General features: G+C 40.3%; 1 protein-coding gene across 1 annotated transcript in view; it reads left to right on the top strand.

Annotated features, from left to right (window-relative positions):
- EPHA4 (EPH receptor A4) overlaps positions 1–20,929 on the top strand; it is a 158,357-nt gene that overhangs the window by 85,219 nt on the left and 52,209 nt on the right. Inside the window, exon 5 of the mRNA XM_068968913.1 lies at positions 4,437–4,775. Coding sequence (XP_068825014.1) covers positions 4,437–4,775 — 339 coding nt within the window. The remainder of the gene's footprint in view (positions 1–4,436; positions 4,776–20,929) is intronic.

Genomic DNA, 20,929 nt, shown 5'->3' with positions numbered 1-20,929 from the left:
AATTAGAACTGGACATGGAACAACAGACTGGTTCCAAATAGGGAAAGGAGTATGTCAAGGCTGTATTTTGTCACTCTGCTTATTTAACATATATGCAGAGTACATCATGAGAAACTCTGGGCTGGAAGAAGCACAAGCTGGCATCAAGATTACCAGGAGAAATATCAATCACCTCAGATATGCAGATGACACCACCCTTATGGCAGAAAGTGAAGAAGAATTGAAGAGCCTCTTGATGGAAGTGAAAGAGGAGAGTGAAAAAGTTGGCTTAAAACTCAACATTGAGAAAACTGAAATCATGGGATCTGGTCCCATCACTTCATCACAAATAGATGGGAAAACAATGACAGACTTTATTTTGGGGGGCTCCAAAATCACTGCAGATGGTGACTGCAGCCATGAAATTAAAAGACACTTGCTTCTTGGAAGAAAAGTTATGACTAACCTAGACAACATATTAAAAAGCAGAGACATTACTTTGCCACCAAAGGTCCATCCAGTCAAAGCTATGGATTTTCCATTATGGCTTTTTTCATGATCCATCACATCACGTGACATGTGAAAGTCATACCATAAGGAAAGTTGAGTGCCAAAGAATTGATGCTTTTGAACTGTGGTGTTGGACAAGACTTTTGAGAGTCCCTTGGACTACAAAGAGATCAAACCAGTCCATTCTAAAGAAAATCATCCCTGAATATTCACTGGAAAGACTGATGCTGAAGCTAAAACTCCAATAATTTGGCCATCTGATGTGAAGAACTGACTCATTTGAAAAGATGATGATGCTGGGAAAGATTGAAGGTGGGAGGAAAATGGGATGACAGAAGATGAGATGGCTGGGTGGCATCACCGGCTCAGTGGACATGAGTTTGAGTAAACTCTGGGAGTTGGTGATGGACAGGGAGGCCTGGTGTGCTGCAGTCCATGGGGGTCGCAAAGAGTCAGACACGACTCAGTGACTGAACTGAACTGAGGAGGAACTAAACGTCCTTGACTTTGTTTTATGGCCAAATGATTATTATTTTTTCTTGCTTGACTGTTTTCCTTTGTTTCTGTGCATTCTCTCTTCTCTGATTAGATTTGCTGTTTGGAACTTGAGGAAGGCTCAGGAGGCTGGCTAAAACTTTCCTATAAACTGCATGCTGGGGCCACAGGGATCTGTTCATAGTTCCTCCTCGGTTTTAGTACTTATAGAAAAAAAAGATAATGTAAACTTTAAGTATGTAAAAATGTAAGTTTTTTTTTCCCTTCTGGATGCCTTGTGTTTATTGAGAACTATTCATGTTGCTAAGGATGCTTATTTTTAACTCTTCAGTCATCTCTATAGGTAATTATTTTAAGAAGCTGCTGTTAAGGATGACTGTTTGGCCCAGACTGACTTTTGGCTGTATTAAAGTCCATGCTTTTTTCTCATTTTCTTGAGAATAATGTGCCTTCTTTTCTGAGGAAGAGATGATCTTTCCCTATATATAAAAACACACATGATGTATTTACCATCTTATAGTTGGCAAGAATTTTCAAAAAAAGGGAAAACACAGATACAATGCAACCACCATAATGAGTTTAATTTATAAAATTCCTTTTCCAGGTGTCTTTCCCCAAGCTTATGTAGGCCAACAATCATATTGGGTACACATTTCTTTTATTTCATTTCCCCCACCTTAAATCTCCAGTTATAGTCCAATTTTCAAATTTCTGTGACTGTGCCACCATGGAGCCATCACTCCTTGTGGCAACAAAACATGAAACAAATGCAGTACAAATTCGCCAAACCATTCATGGAGGCAGCGTTGAACTTCTGAGCTTGCTTATTAGTTCTGTCCTCCTTTGAGCACCTGCTCCAGGGTAGATTCTTTAAGAATCACTGCCCAAAGAAAGAAGGCTGTTCCAGACTGTGTCTTGTTTTCATGCCAGCCCTCCATGTTGAAACCCTGCAACATCTTTTTTTTTTTTTTTTCACGTGGCAGTGTTATATCTCTGAGTCCTGTGACCATTTAGTTTTCTGCTCCATTTCTTCTCTGTTTAGACACTGCCATGTCCCGTCCTACATACTAATTACTGACTTTTTGCTTCTGCAGTGCTTGATTCATTGTGTCACATTTTCCCATGTGAAAGTGGACTAGGAACCTTGGCAAGGAGGTTAATGGATTTAAGAGTCACTCTTATTTAACCCTGAAAGTTACAGCAAAATAAGAACCAGTGGCTTGACCCATTTTATGAACCAAGCTGTGGTCAACTTTAGCAGCAGACTAGCAATCAGTTTCACTAGGATGGCAAGAAACATCTCAGAATTTGAACAAAATTGAAGATACTTGGTCCTTTTTCCTGTCTTTGCCTTTCAAACTTTGGTGGAAGCTCCTGATTTTGTTGTTATTTTATCTTTATTTTTTTTTTTAATTTTTTTTTTTATTAAATTTTAAAATCTTTAATTCTTACATGTGTTCCCAAACATGAAACCCCCTCCCACCTCCCTCCCCATAACATCTCTCTGGGTCATCCCCATGCACCAGCCCCAAGCATGCTGTATCCTGCGTCAGACATAGACTGGCGATTCAATTCTTACATGATAGTATACATGATAGAATGTGGAAATAACCCCACTGTGTGGGAGTTAGTACTTTGGGATTTTAGTCGAACTCTGTTACTAATTAGATTGCATGAACTTTCAGTATTATCAGCTCCACTTTCTGGCTCTCAATTTCCTCATCTATAAAATGAAACTATTCAGCCAAATGATCTTTAACATCTTATCTGGCCCTAAGTGTCTGTTATTTCAAATAGCTCTAATCATGTTATTCAAAAAAAAACATTAACACTCACTCTACTAAGGACCAAAGAGATAAATTTAAAATCTAAATGAGAAAGAAATTTGTGCATTTATTTCTGAAGACTTCTGTGGGGGCAGTCTTGTCCTTTAACCCAAATTTTACAGCACTGTTTTTCTTTTAAGGTTCTTAGGATGGGGATCAAGTCTTAACACTAAGAGAGAGAGGTTGTCAGTAATTAGTCTCCAAGGAAATTGGGAGGTCCTGCCTACCCTGTTACAGTCTTCAATTAAGTTGTATGAGAAGAAAAGGAGATGAATTATTTTGTTCAATATTACTACCAAAATCCTTTAGCCATTCGTCACTGTGAACTCAGTAATACTGGGTATTACTCCTCCTTCATAAAGTTACCTCATCCAATTCTCTGGCAGTGGCGAGTCTGGGACAGTATATTCCATTATGATTGACTAGATAAGGAAGCCTGCCAGTTACTTCCTTTTAACTTTGTTTTCCTGAGTAACAAGGACAGATTTCCCTGAAAGCAATGATTACAAGTAAATTAGCAGCAGAATAGAAACAATAAGCAAGAAGTCTCAATTTTTCATTGATACTTACTTTGGTTCTTTTCTTTGAAGACCAAAATGGGAAAGAGGGAAGCAAAAAGAGAACTTCCCAGTTGTTGCAGTGAATCAATATTTTTCATTAGAGTGTGGCAGGCATCTTTTAGACCTTTAGAATCGGGTCAGATCAGGAAAATCCCCTCTTTTCTCTCCCATCCTGATTCTTCTCCCTGAAGGCAGCTTGTTTCGTAACATCTTGGCCTAGAGACTAATCTGCAGTAAGAATCGAGAGGGTTCTGTGCTCTTATTTATTGTTACTATTTTTAAACTAAGTACTATATTGTTTGCAATCAGTTCTGTTTCAAAAGAATCGTGACCACCAGATATATTTTGGAAACCTTTGATGTCAGTAGAAATGAGAAGGGCCTGGTGCAGCCCTGGTCAGCTGAAGATCAGGCCATGGAGATTTGGGCACCTTTGCACAATCCTACTGTGGAGTTGAGATTTCTCAACAACTGTACCTTTGACTTCTCTGCAGCCAGGCTAAACCAGTTCCTACTAATTACCCACAAATAGTTTAACTCTCAACTGCTGTGTCAGACGGAAGAGGGATATCTATGCCATTCAGTTAATTTTATTCCATATTGATAACACACTGTACTTAGGAATCATCATTTATCTTCAAAAGTGGTATATAACTAGTAGTTTACCAGAGTCCCACAGCAGCCCTGGGAACTAGAAACACAACTGTGTACATATCTTTCAAATGATAAGAGTAAGGCTAGACAAGTTATGAGAAAAATAGCCAGGTCACTTCAGAGAGAAAGCCATTTGGAGCCTATTTGATATAGAGTCACTTCACATCTCTGGTCACTGCTGCATTTGTTTGTACAGAAAAGAGAATGACACTCACACAGACAGCCTTCTGCCATATTGCTCTTTTAAATGATTTTTGCTGGCTTAATTTGCTTTTGGCTTTCTTTGCTAAATGGGCTCATCTTATTTCTTACAGCTGCAGAAAAGAATATAAGTTCTGAGAGATTCCAAAAGGCTCGTTTCAGTTCTTGGTTTGATAGTATGTTTTGGTGTTTTTTTCTTTTTTTTCCTCCAGGCCCACCATCTGCTCCTCTCAACTTGATTTCAAATGTCAATGAGACTTCTGTGAACTTGGAATGGAGCAGTCCTCAGAACACAGGTGGCCGCCAGGACATTTCCTACAATGTTGTGTGCAAGAAGTGTGGAGCAGGTGACTCCAGCAAGTGCCGACCCTGTGGAAGTGGGGTCCACTACACCCCACAGCAGAACGGCCTGAAGACCACCAAGGTCTCCATCACTGACCTCCTGGCTCATACCAACTACACGTTTGAAATCTGGGCAGTGAATGGTGTGTCCAAGTATAACCCTAGCCCGGACCAATCCGTGTCCGTCACTGTGACCACGAACCAAGCAGGTAGGAATCACATCCACTTTATTGTAGGCTCTAAATGTGTATAGAGAAGGAGCTTATGTTGATATCTGTGCTTGTTGCTTAAGTTCTGCCCTTGAAGAAGAACTACAGGGATCTAATCGTAAATGTATGAGTTGTATTATAATACAAACAATACTTAGAAGGATGTTTATTCATTCAGCAGATATTTTTTTGGGTACCAACTGTATAGCATGCATTGGACTAGGTGGTGGAGAATAAATGAAGTCTAGGACACTGGTTGAAAACAGATGACGGTGAATTGGGTAACTCTGTGCTGGACTTCTCATGTAAGGGATGTGTCTTGGCCTTTTTAATCACAAAGTCATGGTTGGATATCAGTGCATTTACAGATTATTTAGGAATACAAAATTGATTTTTAGCAAGGCAGAGTGCTACACTTTGTTGTATTTTCCAACAAAAACATTAGCAGCTGTAGTTTTGATTTTTTTTTTTTAAATATTGACATAGATCTTTGTTAGAATTGCCCTATAAGCCTGTGAACAATGAATGGTTTATTTTATTTATTTTTTTTTTTGGATTGAATTTTTTTTTTTTTATTAAATTTTAAAATCTTTAATTCTTACATGTGTTCCCAAACATGAAACCCCCTCCCACCTCCCTCCCCATAACATCTCTGTGGGTGATCCCCATGCACCAGCCCCAAGCATGCTGTATCCTGCGTCAGACATAGACTGGCGATTCAATTCTTACATGATAGTATACATGATAGAATGCCATTCTCCCAAATCATCCCGCCCTCTCCCTCTCTCTCTGAGTCCAAAAGTCCGTTATACACAGCTGTGTCTTTTTTCCTGTCTTGCATACAGGGTCGTCATTGCCATCTTTCTAAATTCCATATATATGTGTTAGTATACTGTATTGTTATTTTTCTTTCTGGCTTACTTCACTCTGTATAATCGGCTCCAGTTTCATCCATCTCATCAGAACTGATTCAAATGAATTCTTTTTAACGGCTGAGTAATACTCCATTGTGTACATGTACCAAAGCTTTCTTATCCATTCATCTGCTGATGGACATCTAGGTTGTTTCCATGTCCTGGCTATTATAAACAGTGCTGCGATGAACATTGGGGTACATGTGTCTCTTTCAATTCTGGTTTCCTCGGTGTGTATACCCAGCAGTGGGATTGCTGGGTCATAAGGTAGTTCTATTTGCAATTTTTTAAGGAATCTCCACACTGTTCTCCATAGTGGCTGTACTAGTTTGCATTCCCACCAACAGTGTAGGAGGGTTCCCTTTTCTCCACACCCTCTCCAGCATTTATTGCTTGCAGATTTTTGGATCACAGCCATTCTGACTGGTGTGAAGTGGTACCTCATTGTGGTTTTGATTTGCATTTCTCTGATAATGAGTGATGTTGAGCATCTTTTCATGTGTTTGTTAGCCATCAGTATGTCTTCTTTGGAGAAATGTCTATTTAGTTCTTTGGCCCATTTTTTGATTGGGTCGTTTATTTTTCTGGAATTGAGCTGCATAAGTTGCTTGTATATTTTTGAGATTAGTTGTTTGTCAGTTGCTTCATTTGCTATTATTTTCTCCCATTCAGAAGGCTGTCTTTTCACCTTGCGTATATTTTCCTTTGTTGTGCAGAAGCTTTTAATTTTAATTAGATCCCATTTGTTTATTTTTGCTTTTATTTCCAGAATTCTGGGAGGTGGATCATAGAGGATCCTGCTGTGATTTATGTCTGAGAGTGTTTTGCCTATATTCTCCTCTAGGAGTTTTATAGTTTCTGGTCTTACATTTAGATCTTTAATCCATTTTGAGTTTATTTTTGTGTGCGGTGTTAGAAAGTGATCTAGTTTCATTCTTTTACAAGTGGTTGACCAGTTTTCCCAGCACCACTTGTTAAAGAGATTGTCTTTACTCCATTGTATCTTCTTGCCTCCTTTGTCAAAGATAAGGTGTCCATATGTGTGTGGATTTATCTCTGGGCTTTCTATTTTGTTCCATTGATCTATATGTCTGTCTTTGTGCCAGTACCATACTGTTTTGATGACTGTGGCTTTGTAGTAGAGCCTGAAGTCAGGCAAGTTGATTCCTCCAGTTGCATTCTTCTTTCTCAAGATTGCTTTGGCTATTCGAGGTTTTTTGTATTTCCATACAAATCTTGAAATTATTTGTTCTAGTTCTGTGAAAAATATGGCTGGTAGCTTGATAGGGATTGCGTTGAATTTGTAAATTGCTTTGGGTAGTATACTCATTTTCACTATATTGATTCTTCCAACCCATGAACATGGTATATTTCTCCATCTATTAGTGTCCTCTTTGATTTCTTTCATCAGTGTTTTATAGTTTTCTATATATAGGTCTTTAGCTTCTTTGGGTAGATATATTCCTAAGTATTTTATTCTTTTTGTTGCAATGGTGAATGGAATTGTTTCCTTAATTTCTTTTTCTACTTTCTCATTATTAGTGTATAGGAATGCAAGGGATTTCTGTGTGTTGATTTTATATCCTGCAACTTTACTATATTCATTGATGAGCTCTAGTAATTTTCTGGTGGAGTCTTTAGGGTTTTCCATGTAGAGGATCATGTCATCTGCAAACAGTGAGAGTTTTACTTCTTCTTTTCCAATTTGGATTCCTTTTATTTCTTTTTCTGCTCTGATTGCTGTGGCCAAAACTTCCAGAACTATGTTGAATAGTAGCGGTGAAAGTGGACACCCTTGTCTTGTTCCTGATTTTAGGGGAAATGCTTTCAATTTTTCACCATTAAGGATAATGTTTGCTGTGGGTTTTGTCATATATAGCTTTTATTATGTTGAGGTATGTTCCTTCTATTCCTGCTTTCTGGAGAGTTTTTATCATAAATGGATGTTGAATTTTGTCAAAGGCCTTCTCTGCATCTATTGAGATAATCTTATGGTTTTTATTTTTCAATTTGTTAATGTGGTGAATTACATTGATTGATTTGCGGATATTGAAGAATCCTTGCATCCCTGGGATAAAGCCCACTTGGTCATGGTGTATGATCTTTTTAATATGTTGTTGGATTCTGATTGCTAGAATTTTGTTGAGGATTTTTGCATCTATGTTCATCAGTGATATTGGCCTGTAGTTTTCTTTTTTTGTGACATCTTTGTCAGGTTTTGGTATTAGGGTGATGGTGGCCTCATAGAATGAGTTTGGAAGTTTACCTTCCTCTGCAATTTTCTGGAAGAGTTTGAGTAGGATAGGTGTTAGCTCTTCTCGAAATTTTTGGTAGAATTCAGCTGTGAAGCCGTCTGGACCTGGGCTTTTGTTTGCTGGAAGATTTCTGATTACAGTTTCAATTTCCGTGCTGGTGATGGGTCTGTTAAGATTTTCTATTTCTTCCTGGTTCAGTTTTGGAAAATTGTACTTTTCTAAGAATTTGTCCATTTCTTCCATATTGTCCATTTTATTGGCATACAACTGCTGATAGTAGTCTCTTATGATCTTTTGTATTTCCGTGTTGTCTGTTGTGATCTCTCCATTTTCATTTCTAATTTTATTGATTTGATTTTTCTCTCTTTGCTTCTTGATGAGTCTGGCTAGTGGTTTGTCAATTTTATTTATCCTTTCAAAGAACCAGCTTTTGGCCTTGTTGATTTTTGCTATGGTCTCTTTTGTTTCTTTAGCATTTATTTCTGCCCTAATTTTTAAGATTTCTTTCCTTCTACTAACTCTGGGGTTCTCCAATTCTTCCTTTTCTAGTTGCTTTAGTTGTAGAGTTAGGTTATTTATTTGACTTTTTTCTTGTTTCTTGAGGTATGCCTGTATTGCTATGAACTTTCCTCTTAGCACTGCTTTTATAGTGTCCCACAGGTTTTGGGTTGTTGTGTTTTCATTTTCATTAGTTTCTATGCATATTTTGATTTCTTTTTTGATTTCTTCTGTGATTTGTTGGTTATTCAGAAGTGTGTTGTTCAACCTCCATATGTTGGAATTTTTAGTAGTTTTTCTCCTGTAATTGAGATCTAATCTTAATGCATTATGGTCAGAAAAGATGCTTGGAATGATTTCGATTTTTTTGAATTTATCAAGTTTAGATTTATGGCCCAGGATGTGATCTATCCTGGAGAAGGTTCCATGAGCACTTGAAAAAAAGGTGAAATTCATTGTTTTGGGGTGAAATGTCCTATAGATATCAATTAGGTCTAATTGATCTAATGTATCATTTAAAGTTTGCGTTTCTTTGTTAATTTTCTGTTTAGTTGATCTGTCCATAGGTGTGAGTGGGGTATTAAAGTCTCCCACTATTATTGTGTTATTGTTGATTTCCCCTTTCATACTTGTTAGCATTTGTCTTACATATTGCGGTGCTCCTATATTGGGTGCATATATATTTATAATTGTTATATCTTCTTCTTGGATTGATCCTTTGATCATTATGTAGTGGCCTTCTTTGTCTCTTTTCACAGCCTTTGTTTTAAAGTCTATTTTATCAGATATGAGTATTGCCACTCCTGCTTTCTTTTGGTCTCTATTTGCGTGGTATATCTTATTCCAGCCCTTCACTTTCAGTCTATATGTGTCCCTTGTTTTGAGGTGGGTCTCTTGTAAGCAGCATATAGAGGGGTCTTGTTTTTGTATCCATTCGGCCAGTCTTTGCCTTTTGGTTGGGGCGTTCAACCCATTTACGTTTAAGGTAATTATTGATAAGTATGATCCCGTTACCATTTACTTTATTGTTTTGGGTTCGGGTTTATACACCCTTTTCGGTTTCCTGTCTAGAGAATATCCTTTAGAATTTGTTGGAGAGCTGGTTTGGTGGTGCTGAATTCTCTCAGCTTTTGCTTGTCTGTAAAGCTTTTGATTTCTCCTTCGTATTTGAATGAGATCCTTGCTGGGTACAGTAATCTGGGCTGTAGGTTATTGTCTTTCATCACTTTAAGTATGTCTTGCCATTCCCTCCTGGCCTGAAGAGTTTCTATTGAAAGATCAGCTGTTATCCTTATGGGAATCCCCTTGTGTGTTATTTGTTGTTTTTCCGTTGCTGCTTTTAATATTTGTTCTTTGTGTTTGACCTTTGTTAATTTAATTAATATGTGTCTTGGGGTGTTTCGCCTTGGGTTTATCCTATTTGGAACTCTCTGTGTTTCTTGGACTTGGGTGATTATTTCCTTCCCCATTTTAGGGAAGTTTTCAACTATTATCTCCTCAAGGATTTTCTCATGATCTTTCTTTCTGTCTTCTTCTTCTGGGACTCCTATAATTCGAATGTTGGAGCGTTTCATATTGTCCTGGAGGTCTCTGAGATTGTCCTCGTTTCTTTTAATTCGTTTTTCTTGTTTCCTCTCTGATTCATTTATTTCTACCGTTCTATCTTCTATTTCACTAATCCTATCTTCTGCCTCCGTTATTCTACTATTTGTTGCCTCCAGAGTGTTTCTGATCTCATTTATTGCATTATTCATTATATTTTGACTCTTTTTTATTTCTTCTAGGTCCTTGTTAAACCTTTCTTGCATCTTCTCAATCCTTGTCTCTAGGCTATTTATCTGTGATTCCATTTTGATTTCAAGATTTTGGATCATTTTCACTATCAATATTCGGAATTCCTTCTCAGGTAGATTCCCTACTTCTTCCTCTTTTGTTTGGTTTGGTGGGCAACTCTCCTGTTCCTTTACCTGCTGAGTATTCCTCTGTCTCTTCATCTTGGTTATATTGCTGCGTTTGGGGTGGTCTTTTTATATTCTGGTAATTTGTGGAGTTCTCTTTATTATGGAGCTTCCTCACTGTGGGTGGGGTTCTATCAGTGGCTTGTCAAGGTTTCCTGGTTAGGGAGGCTTGTGTTGGAGTTCTGGTGGGTGGAGCTGGGTTTCTTCTCTCTGGAGTGCAGTGGAGTGACCAGTGATGGGTTATGAGACGTCAAAGGTTTTGGAATAATTTTGAGCTGCCTGTATATTGAAGCTCAGGGGAGTGTTCCTGTGTTGCTGGAGAATTTGAGTGATATGTCTTGTTTTGGAACTTGTTGGCCCTTGGGTGGAGCTTGGTTTCAGTGTAGGTAGGAGGGCATTTGATGAGCTCCTATTGCTTAATGTTCCCTGAATTCAAGAGTTCTCTAATGTTTTCAAGCTTTGTATTTAAGCCTCCTGCTTCTGGTCTTCAGTTTTTACAGTAGCCTCTAGACTTCTCCATCTATACAGCACCGATGATAAAACATCTAGGTTAAAGATGAAAAGTTTCTCCACATTGAGGGACACTCAGAGAGGTTCACTGAGTTACAAGGAGAAGAGAAGATGGAGGGGGTAGTTAGAGGTAACTGGAATGAGATGCGGTGAGATCAAAAGAGGAGAGAGCAAGCTAGGCAGTAGTCACTTCCTTATGTGCGCTCTATAGTCTGGCCCGCTCAGGTATTTACGGAGTTATACAGGGAAGAGGAGAGGGAGGAAGTAGACAGAGGTGACCAGGAGGATAAGAGAGAGGAATGAGAAGGAGAGAGACAAATCCTGCCAGTAACCAGTTCCTTAGGTGTTCTCCACTGTCTGGAACACACAGAGATTCACAGAGTTGGATAGAGAAGAGATGGGGGAGAAAAGAGACAGAGGCCACCTGGTGGAGAAAAAGGAGAGTCCATAGGAGAAGAGAGTGGTCAAGCCAGTAATCTCGCTCTCAGGTAAACTTGGGTAGTGAAGTTTGGGTTTTTAAATGAACATAATTGACAACAAAAACCTGTTTTTGAAGACAATGGTCTGCTTTTCTGGTTGCCTGCTGTCCTCTGCCAGCCTACAGAGGTTGTTTTGTGGAGTTTGCTCAGCGTTGAAATGTTCTTTTGAGGAATTTGTGAGGGAGAAAGTGGTCTTCCCATCCTATTCCTCCGCCATCTTTATGCTCCTCCACAATGAATGGTTTATTGGGGAGCTTGATCTGTGTGGTTGACAAAATTTTCCTTCAAACACATCCTGCATTTGGAGCCACTTTCATAGTTACATTCACACCACACAGGTGGGAGAGGAGAGTTAATTTGCCTCATTTCCTGCACACTTTCTCTTCTAAAGCAGATGACTAGAAAACAGATTCTGTTCCTGGGGTGTTTCTGCTGAGTTCATTTCAGAACTGTTATCCAGTCCTGAATATCAGATTTTCCAAAGTGTGAATGGGAATCTAGATTTCTAGGCTCTGCTCCTGACCCAGTTACTCCCATTCTTCCCACAAAGCAGTCTCCACACTTTATCATACTAATTTTCCATTCTGGATTTCTACCACATGACCACATGTTTCACATCGCCGGCTCCCTGTTATTTATTTTTGGGGATTTAAAGGGGTGGAGGAAGAAAGGACCATGGTTTATTCTTTTGTGAAGCTATTAAGAACAACACACTTCACTGGGAAAGGATTATAAATTGCTAACAACCCTATTGCCTTTTGCTCCACTTCTCTCTAAAATGAATGTTTCAGTAAGTGCACTCAATAGTTAAGTAAAATATATCTGTACTAATTGATTCTATAGTGAGAACTATTCCAGTATTCCAATCCCAAGCCATTCTTTTCTCACTTTCCCCTGAACTCTCTAGAATAAATAAAAAGTTAAGAATAGGGTGGGAAGGAGGGAGCGGGATTTTGAACTGGCTCTGGAATGGCAGACCTTCCCGGAAGGCAGTTTCAGTTACACAGATGTGACCAGTCTTTTAATATATGTGGTGTGAACAGGTCCTCTGGTTATGTGTTTGCCTTTTTTATTTCTGCACTTTGAGGATGTGAGCACTGTACGGTCACCAGTTTTATTTCTTTACAATGGGTAGTATGATTTAGGAGGTTTTGATAGTGTCACAAGAACTCTGAATGGCAGCCTTTTGTTAGTTGGCTTTTGGAAGAAGGCAATGGAAACATTGCCCATAGATCCTCAGAAACCTAGGATGTCTAATGTCTGAGATCCAGGGAGCTGGGAAGGTGGTCTGTGAACCCCTGGGGAATCTGTTCTATGATTCAGTCGGTATGTTCTGCCCGCGCCACCCCCCCACCCCGTACCCTTCCGGCTTCCCACCAGTACATCTCGACTTTAGAACTTCCCTGGTGGCTCAGACGGTAAAGCGTCTGTCTACAATGTGGGAGACCTGGATTCGATCCCTGGGTCGGGAAGATCCGCTGCAGAAGGAAATGGCAATCCACTCCAGTACTATTGCCTGGAAAATCCCATGGACAGAGGAGCCTGGTAAGCTATAGTCCATGGAGTCGCAAAGAGTCGGACACGACTGAGCGACTTCACTTACTTACTTATTTTGTGTTCTTAACGGGATTAATACTAGGAAGGAACCTTTTGAAGCCTCAGCTGTACAGAAATCATTCTGTTTGGTGGAGGGCAGCCTCTAGGAGATGTGCTGAGCACAGGCTTGGCTCCCACAGATTTTGTGGGGAGACTTCTCTGTGTACCTAAGGATTCAAGCCAAGGGATTATGTCAACCCCTACCAAGCCAGGAGGCACAAAGCACAGAAGGAAGACCAGCCAGAAATCCTCCAAAAGAGGAAAATGTGCAGAAATGTTATGCGAGGGAAGGAAACAAAGTCAAAGTTTTATTAAAAATGTAGGTGGAATTCTTTTAGATCTAGGAAAAAGGTGAACAGGAAATTCCTCTGACACAATGAGATTTTCTCTGCCACGGTAAGCAGTCCTGCCAGACGGTTTGCTGAATAGGACAAAATTCTAGCTTCTTATTTTAATTTTCGTGAAGGGTAATGATGGGAAGAGGTTCAGAATTAAAAAGAAATTTTTCAGTAAGGAGAGACCTCCTGTGTGGCCGGCCAGAGAGCTTCCACTTAGCAGAGAGTTGTCTGCGTGCACAGCATTGCCTCATTATGCTGCCGCAAGGCACAAATGCCATTTTGGCGTTTACTAATTCAGAATCATCGGGATGGTTTATCTTTGATTAACAAACCCTTTCTTCATAGCAGATTAATAATGTAGGGCAAAAATTCCGGGTGAATGTAGCAGCCATAAACTCTATCAAAGTTCCCCTATGCGTATTTACCTACTCACAGTTATATTCTGATTGCTGTCATTCTGATCATTTCATTAAATTACATTCCTTAGGGACCTCCATAGGCAGTGATGCCTCACTCTATAAGGAATACATAGAATAAGTGAATATTAGCTTTAACCACCTGGAGTCCACCAAGTTTCATGGATTGTGCAATTTGTCCTGTTTTCACAGGGTTCTTTCTCTCACTGGTAAGATATTTAGAAACAAACACACATAAAACCTAGAATTCCTGGTTTCATCATCGCCATCACTGAGACTGTCACAGTTGAACAGCACTGTGAAGGTGAAATTCATCCAGCTCGCTGGATTCAGAGCCAGCGCTTGAGCCCAGGGAGAATCATGCTTCCAAAAGGAAAAAGTTGCTTTCTTTAAAATTGATAGATAACTGGCTTTTGTGAGACCAGATTCTGAGTATCTGAGCCTAGAGATGGTGGTCTAATTGGGCTTTGATCTTGTAGTTGTGAATGTGGTGTAGTTGTGAGAGTAGCTGGGATATAGGGTGTGAATGGATCAGTGTTCTCATGTGGTTATTTAAGCCATCCTAACTCCAGTCTTACAGTTGGTGTCTTAAGGGGCTAATAGCACCCTTTTCCTCCCCTCCTGAGTTCAAACCCAATTGAAATAAAAGGCAGGACAAGACAAAGGGAACTCAAAAGTGCCAGCTTTATTGCTGATGAGCTGATGAAAGGATGTGAGCTTTGTATCTGTGGCCAAACGGACTGACTCTGGTGACACTTACCCTGTGTCACCCAGGGACAGGGTAGCCCAGCTGGCTGACTGCCGGCTCCCTGCCAGGACAAAGCCTGCTCTGCTCAGGTCACCCAAATGGATGCTCTGCCAGGAGGCAGATCAGAGAGCAGCAGGGGATGACTTCTCCCAAATTCCCTTCCTCCATTACCCCACCCCCTGCCTCATGCCAAGAAGATGAAGGAAAGTTGAGAAGAGGAGCGGGAATGTGGCTGCCGCTGAAGTGGTCCCGTAGGTAAAGATCACACAAGAAAATGGACATTCACCCTCCCTACACTCCATTGCAGTCCAAAAGGAACAAGATGAGATTTCTCTTGAAAACTCATGTTTTCCTTCCTCCATCTTGCATCCTCTGGTAACTGTTCCGTCTTTTGTTTAGGAAGAGATGGTTTTGATGCTTATGAAAAATGCATAGTCTGACTGCTGGGTGATTTGTTTTCTAGATGACTTTCCTTCAGTTTACTTTTACTTAAGTGGACCATCTGAGGGAAATGAATACAGAATGTGTCCCTAGGAGAGAGAAATGCTGTATAAATGAAACAAGGTTTTCCTGACCAAGCAACAGAAATGTGGATGTTTATGCTAAAAATTCCATGATGGCAGCCAGCAGTAGACCTGAATATTAGCACCAAACCAGTTTCCACTCTGCACCCCTTAAACCCCCACCAGTCTCCCAGCTCTGGGGCTGGACTATGCTCTAGGTTGTTTTGTTTAAGTTCTGGTGAAGTTCTGTGGCTCTTATTCTCTACTAACCCCACAGTGTATCCAGGACACCTATACTTTTGACTTTTACCTTGCATATGCTGCTGTTCTAGATGCCCTTTACAAGGAAATACATCTGATAACCTCTCTAAGGCGCAACTGCCCTGTCCTGGTGACGAAACATCTCTTAACACTGGATTTGGATGAATTCCGATACTCAGTAGATTGCGTAATCATTCGAACCTAGCTAATCTCTAAGATGCTTTCTAATTCTAAAATTCTGTGATTCCAAAAATTGTAGCCAGAAGCAATGGGCTTGAAGAAAGAAAGTTTAGTTTCCCTATGATGTTTCAAAACTGGCTCTTAAGGCCATTCCAAGAGAGGGAACGCATTCCAAAAGTGCTTCAGCTGAATTGTCAGGATGCATCTCAATGTTGCCTCTCCTCAGTCCTTCCAAGCTGTCTGTGCCGCAGGTATAGGTGTTCCAGACATTTGGCAAACGTCAGGAGACATTTTTCAGTTGTCAAAGCTAGGAGTGGGGAGAGGCTTATTGCATCTACAACATTAAGTCCAGGGATGCTACTAAACATCCTGTAATGCAAATGATACTGCCCTCCCCCCAACAAAGAAATATCTGGTCTGAACAGTCCATGGTGCCCACACTGAGAAACTCTGGTCTAGTGGTATATTTGAGAAACAGATTTCATGACTTCATAGCAAGGTCCACCTTTCGGCATTCCATCGCCGACCTGTCTTTGCTGGGTTCCATCACTCTGCTGGGAATGCAGGGCTCTCAGCGCTGTTGTCAGAGGATAGACTGTTATAAAAGGCCCTTTGGGGGCCTCCTGTAAAGAATCCTAGGGGCTTTGCCATCAGATGAATTGGTGCTGCTTGTCAGACTGGCCTTGTTCTCTAGGATGGACCGTTATGAAAACTGTAAGAAAACACCACATCGGTGATAAAGTGGCAGGAACCTTATTATAATGCCAGTGCACAGCACCCATACGAGTGCACAGCACAGATATTCAGCACCCATCTGTTGATTAACACATTTATTTACAGTGAAAACAACCAGTGAACCCTCTTTTGTCAAGTAGTGATAAAGTTAATAAAACCAAAATAATGAGTAGAGAAAAGAAAATAACCAACTACGAAAGGCCTACTGTCTCTTATTACTCAACTCCTCTGTTCCCATTCTGTTTCTTGGCCGTCTTTTAATTAGACATATTATGTTATTTGAGTGAGATAATGGGGAGCAGTGGGAATTCTCATCCCCACTGGGTATAATTGCTACCTGTCTTACAGATAGTGAGAGCTCAGCTTTAAGGAGATGATGGAAGAAAGGGAAACATCTTAGAGCAATTGTGTGAGGCAGTATGCTCCAGGCGTGGTAGAGTGGAACAGGTTTTGTGGGGTCTGAAGCCTAGACAATATTTGTGTGATTTCAGGGGAAGGATCTACAGAGTTGCTCATATCAAATGAAGAAGAGCTTTGGGAAGAGTCCTTGCAAGCTTTCTTAATTTCAGTATATAAAATCCTGCCTCTTAGATGCATGCAGTTGTCTGATAAAGGGGCTCTTGTGTAAGTATGCCTAGACATGCAAACAAACAGGAAGAAAGTAGAGATTTCAGAAAGTCCAGTTGGACTAATAGGTAAGGTGATGAAGTGTGTCATACTGGAGTGGTTCTGGCCTATTGTTCGGGGTGGGGGACAGTTCTGGGTGGGCCTCATATGTGGTTTAAGATCAAATTAACAAGCAGAAAACACAGTCCTGGTGATTGTGGGAATGGCTGTTGTTGTTCAGTTGCTGAGTCATGTCCAACTCTTTGTGACGGCATGAACTGCTACACACCAGGCTTCCCTGTCCTTCATTATCTCCTGGAGTTAGTGTTCTAGAGCAGGGTTTGGCAAACCAGAGCCCAAATCTTGATCCCTCACTTTGAAACCCCTTAAGAATCTTTTTTTTCAAGGGCTGAGAATAATAAATAATCATAATAATGTTTTGTGAAATTTGGAAACTATATAACATTCAAATGTGAGTGTCCATAAAGAAATTTTGTTGAAACAAAGGTACACTGCCTTGTGTGTGTGCTGCCTAAGGCTGCTTTTCCAGAACCACAACAGAGTGGAGTTCCCTTGGCAGAGATGCCTGTGAACATATTTGCCATCTAGATCTTTCCAGAAAAAGTCTGTTGATCCCTGCTCCGGAGGACTAAATCAAGAGGATAGGACATTGCAAGAATACAACTCTGCATTGTAAAGCAAAAGCAGCCGCAAACAATATGTAAATGAATGGGTGTGGCTGTGTCCCCCCCCCCCCAACTTAATTTACAATGTCAAGCAGTGGGCCAGAGCCAATCCTTGCATTGGAAGGTAATTGACTTTTTGAGTCCACATTCTACTTTTTACTTTTTTTTCTTTTTGGCTGCGCTGGGTCTTCACTGTGGCATATGGGCTTTCTCTAGCTGTGGTGAGCAGACTTACTTGCCCCATGGCATGTGGGATCTTAATTCCCTCACCAGGGATTGAACCTAGGTTCCCTGCACTGAAAGGCAGATTCTTTTTTGTTTAACTTTTTATTTTGTATTGGGGTATAGCCCCTTAACAATGTTGTGATAGTTTCAGGTGAACAGAGAAGGGATTCAGCCATACATATACATATACACGTATCTGCATGTGCATTGTGCCAAGTCCTTTCAGTCATGTCTGACTGTGCAGCCCTATGGACTGTAGCCTGCCAGGCTCCTCTGTCCATGGGACTCTCCAGGCAAGAGTACTGGAGTGGGTTGCCATGCCCTCCTGTGTTTCTTTCTTTGAACCTGCATTGGCAGACAGGTTCTTTACTGCTAGCCACACCTGGGAAGTCCAAACATGTATCCATTCTCCCCCAAACTCTACTCCATCCAGGCTGCCACATAACATTGAGCAGAGTTCCATGTGCTGTACAGTAGAACCTTGTTGGTTATCCATTTAAAATATAACAGTATATACATATTCATCCCAAACAAAGGCAGATTCTTAACCACTAGACCACCAGGGAAGTCCCAGCATCCATATTCTTAACCATTATCCACATCTTATCATCTTGCTTTATCCTCACATGTTTATGGTGAAGACTAAATGTGAAATCACACGCCCAGCTTCTAGCAGATATCCAATTAATGTTGCCTTAAAAGAAGTTTAAAATCATTATTTGGAAATCTTAATTCAAATCTCTACCCCTCTGCTGTAGTTGAAAAGGACCAGTGAGATACTGAAATACTGGTGTCATTTGTCAGAAACATCTCTGGCAAAGGATGAGGTGGATTAACATTTAGGTTCATCTCACATTTGAACAACTATGATATTTAGTAGGACAACCTCTTTTCTAGAGGTTTTGACTCTATGAATAAGAATTCACAAAAACAGTCAGGATTTCAAACAGGCCTTTGCTCTCTTGTACCACAAATCTTTCCCCACTGACACTCAGGTTTAAATATAGAACGTGGCCCGTGGTGGACTCTTCTGAGAAGGCAGTGTTCCGGTTTTCTTGAAAACATGCATTCTTGGCACTGTTGTATGGTTCCTAGATGCTGGCAGCATTTTTAAAAAATAATCATCTTTGCTGCTTTTTAAGGTTACTCCCTCACTGAGATGACATCTTGTTTGTCTTTGATCTCAAGTCAATGATGGTTTTTCTTTTTCTTCCTCCTAAGAAATGTAAAGGAAAAAATCACTTGATGAAACTAGTGAAATCTATAAGTCAGAAATCTTCCTAAAGGCACATTTCAAAATTTTTCAAACAAATTATAAATCAATTTTATTGAGAACTTTTGCTGAAAAATTGGTTATACATCCTCAGTGGTTGGTATGCAATCCGTAGGACCTCAAAGGTGGAAGCTGGCTGGGGAGTCCTTTCTGTACCAGGGTCCTTGTAGCCCTAAACAAACACACAGTGGGCTTCAGAGAAGCCTGGCTGTGGTTTTCTCATTAACATTTCTGATCCAACCAAGGGCTTCTGGTTTAGTTCATAATGCCTAGGAAATGTACATTTTTAAAACATGCAATACAGTTTTTTTTTTTTTGAAGGGAACAATCTCTTGATTCTAACTTTACACATAAAATAATTTCATGTCTGTGGAATATTGTTGCCACAAGCAAGCTCACTAATTATGATCATAATGAAGAATAACATAAACTAATAGGGTAGACAATGTTACAGCTTCTTGCATGTGGCATGAGAGTCCATGAATTTGTATTCAAGGTGGAAGCCACAAGTCTTGGTGAGGAGAAAAAAATAGAAGCCTTCCAAAGGAACCTCCTAAATTATCCAGCTTCAAGGTTGACTGGACAGAACAGACAAACAGTATGTTTATACAGTTGAGAGGTAATTACTGCATATAAGTAAAAATTGGGTTGCATTTTTAAAGAGATGAATATTTCACTCTAAGAAAATGAAAGTTTTATTTATATATCCAGAACCGAGAACATTATTTTTCCTGATTTTCTTTTCCCCTTCTGTCCTGCCTAAGCATACACACATGTTCATTTGTGAGAAGGAAAATCCTTTCACCAGCATTCACTAAGCACTCGACAGTCTTAATGCTGATGGGTTTTTCATTCTTCAGTGCTATATGCTTGTTGCTTCGGACAGTACAGCCAACTTTTACACCCTATGGAGAAACCATCAAGAGATTTGGAAATAGGCACCCTACTGAGATGAGAAATAAACAGCACAGGGCAAGCAAAGGTTTTGGACGGGCTTCTAAATTATCTAGTTGTGACTCCCACTGGCTGAATGAATGTCTCCTCAGAGGAGCCAGAAGAGACTCTCTAGCGTCCAGCTTGCAATTAAGCATCAATAAAGAGATCCAGAGAAACTTTTATCAAGGCTTCCATTAACCCCATACTGATGTCTTTAAAGAGGTTTTTTTTTTTTTTTTTCTTTAAACATTAGGAAAACCAAGAGCTGTGCTGCAGAACTAATCCTGCAAGGTGACATCTTAAATCTTCAGGGACTAATTAAAACACCTGTCTCTGTCACCCCCCCGTATAGAGCCTTCTCTGAAACTCAGTGTCCAGGTGCTGTTTTCAGGCTGGTATACAGTAAGAGGGCGTTTTGTGTGTTGTCTTCAGTTAGATTCATGAGGGTTTTGTTTTTTTCTTTATACTTTAATCTGTCGAGATAGGCAAACCTTACCTAGCTATTTCTGTAAGTATTAAAAATCCCTCTCTTTCTTCTTCTCACCCCCAACACATACACAGGTGCATATGTGCACACACGCGTGTGCACACACACCAACAAACATTTGTTTTCCTCCTTAGCTTGAGCCTAAAATACAAAATGTTTCCATGCATGCATGCTAAGTTGATTTAGTCATGTCCAACTTTTTGTGAACCTATGAACTGTAGCCCGCCAGGTTCCTCTATTCATGGGCATTCTCTAGGCAAGAATACTGGAGTGGGTTGCCATGCCCTCCTCCAGGGGATCTTCCCGACCCAGGGATCAAATTTGCATCTCCTACGTCTTCTGCATTGGCAGGCAGGTACTTTACTAGTAATGCCACCTGGGAAGCCCCAAACATTTCCATAGGTTGTCCCAAAACTGCAGTGACAGGAAAAGAGAGTTGATCCCAGACATCATTTGTCTCATGAAGCCATGGCTTTCACTGGGAAACATCACTAATGATGTGTCCCACACGTGGAGGTTAGTACCCAGAGTGCTGGAACCTCTGAACATT

The sequence above is a fragment of the Capricornis sumatraensis genome, chromosome 3, assembly GCF_032405125.1.
Source record: "Capricornis sumatraensis isolate serow.1 chromosome 3, serow.2, whole genome shotgun sequence".
Lineage (NCBI taxonomy): Eukaryota > Metazoa > Chordata > Mammalia > Artiodactyla > Bovidae > Capricornis > Capricornis sumatraensis.
The sequence above is the reverse complement of the archived record's forward strand: the minus strand, read 5'-3'. Positions and strand labels throughout refer to the sequence as shown.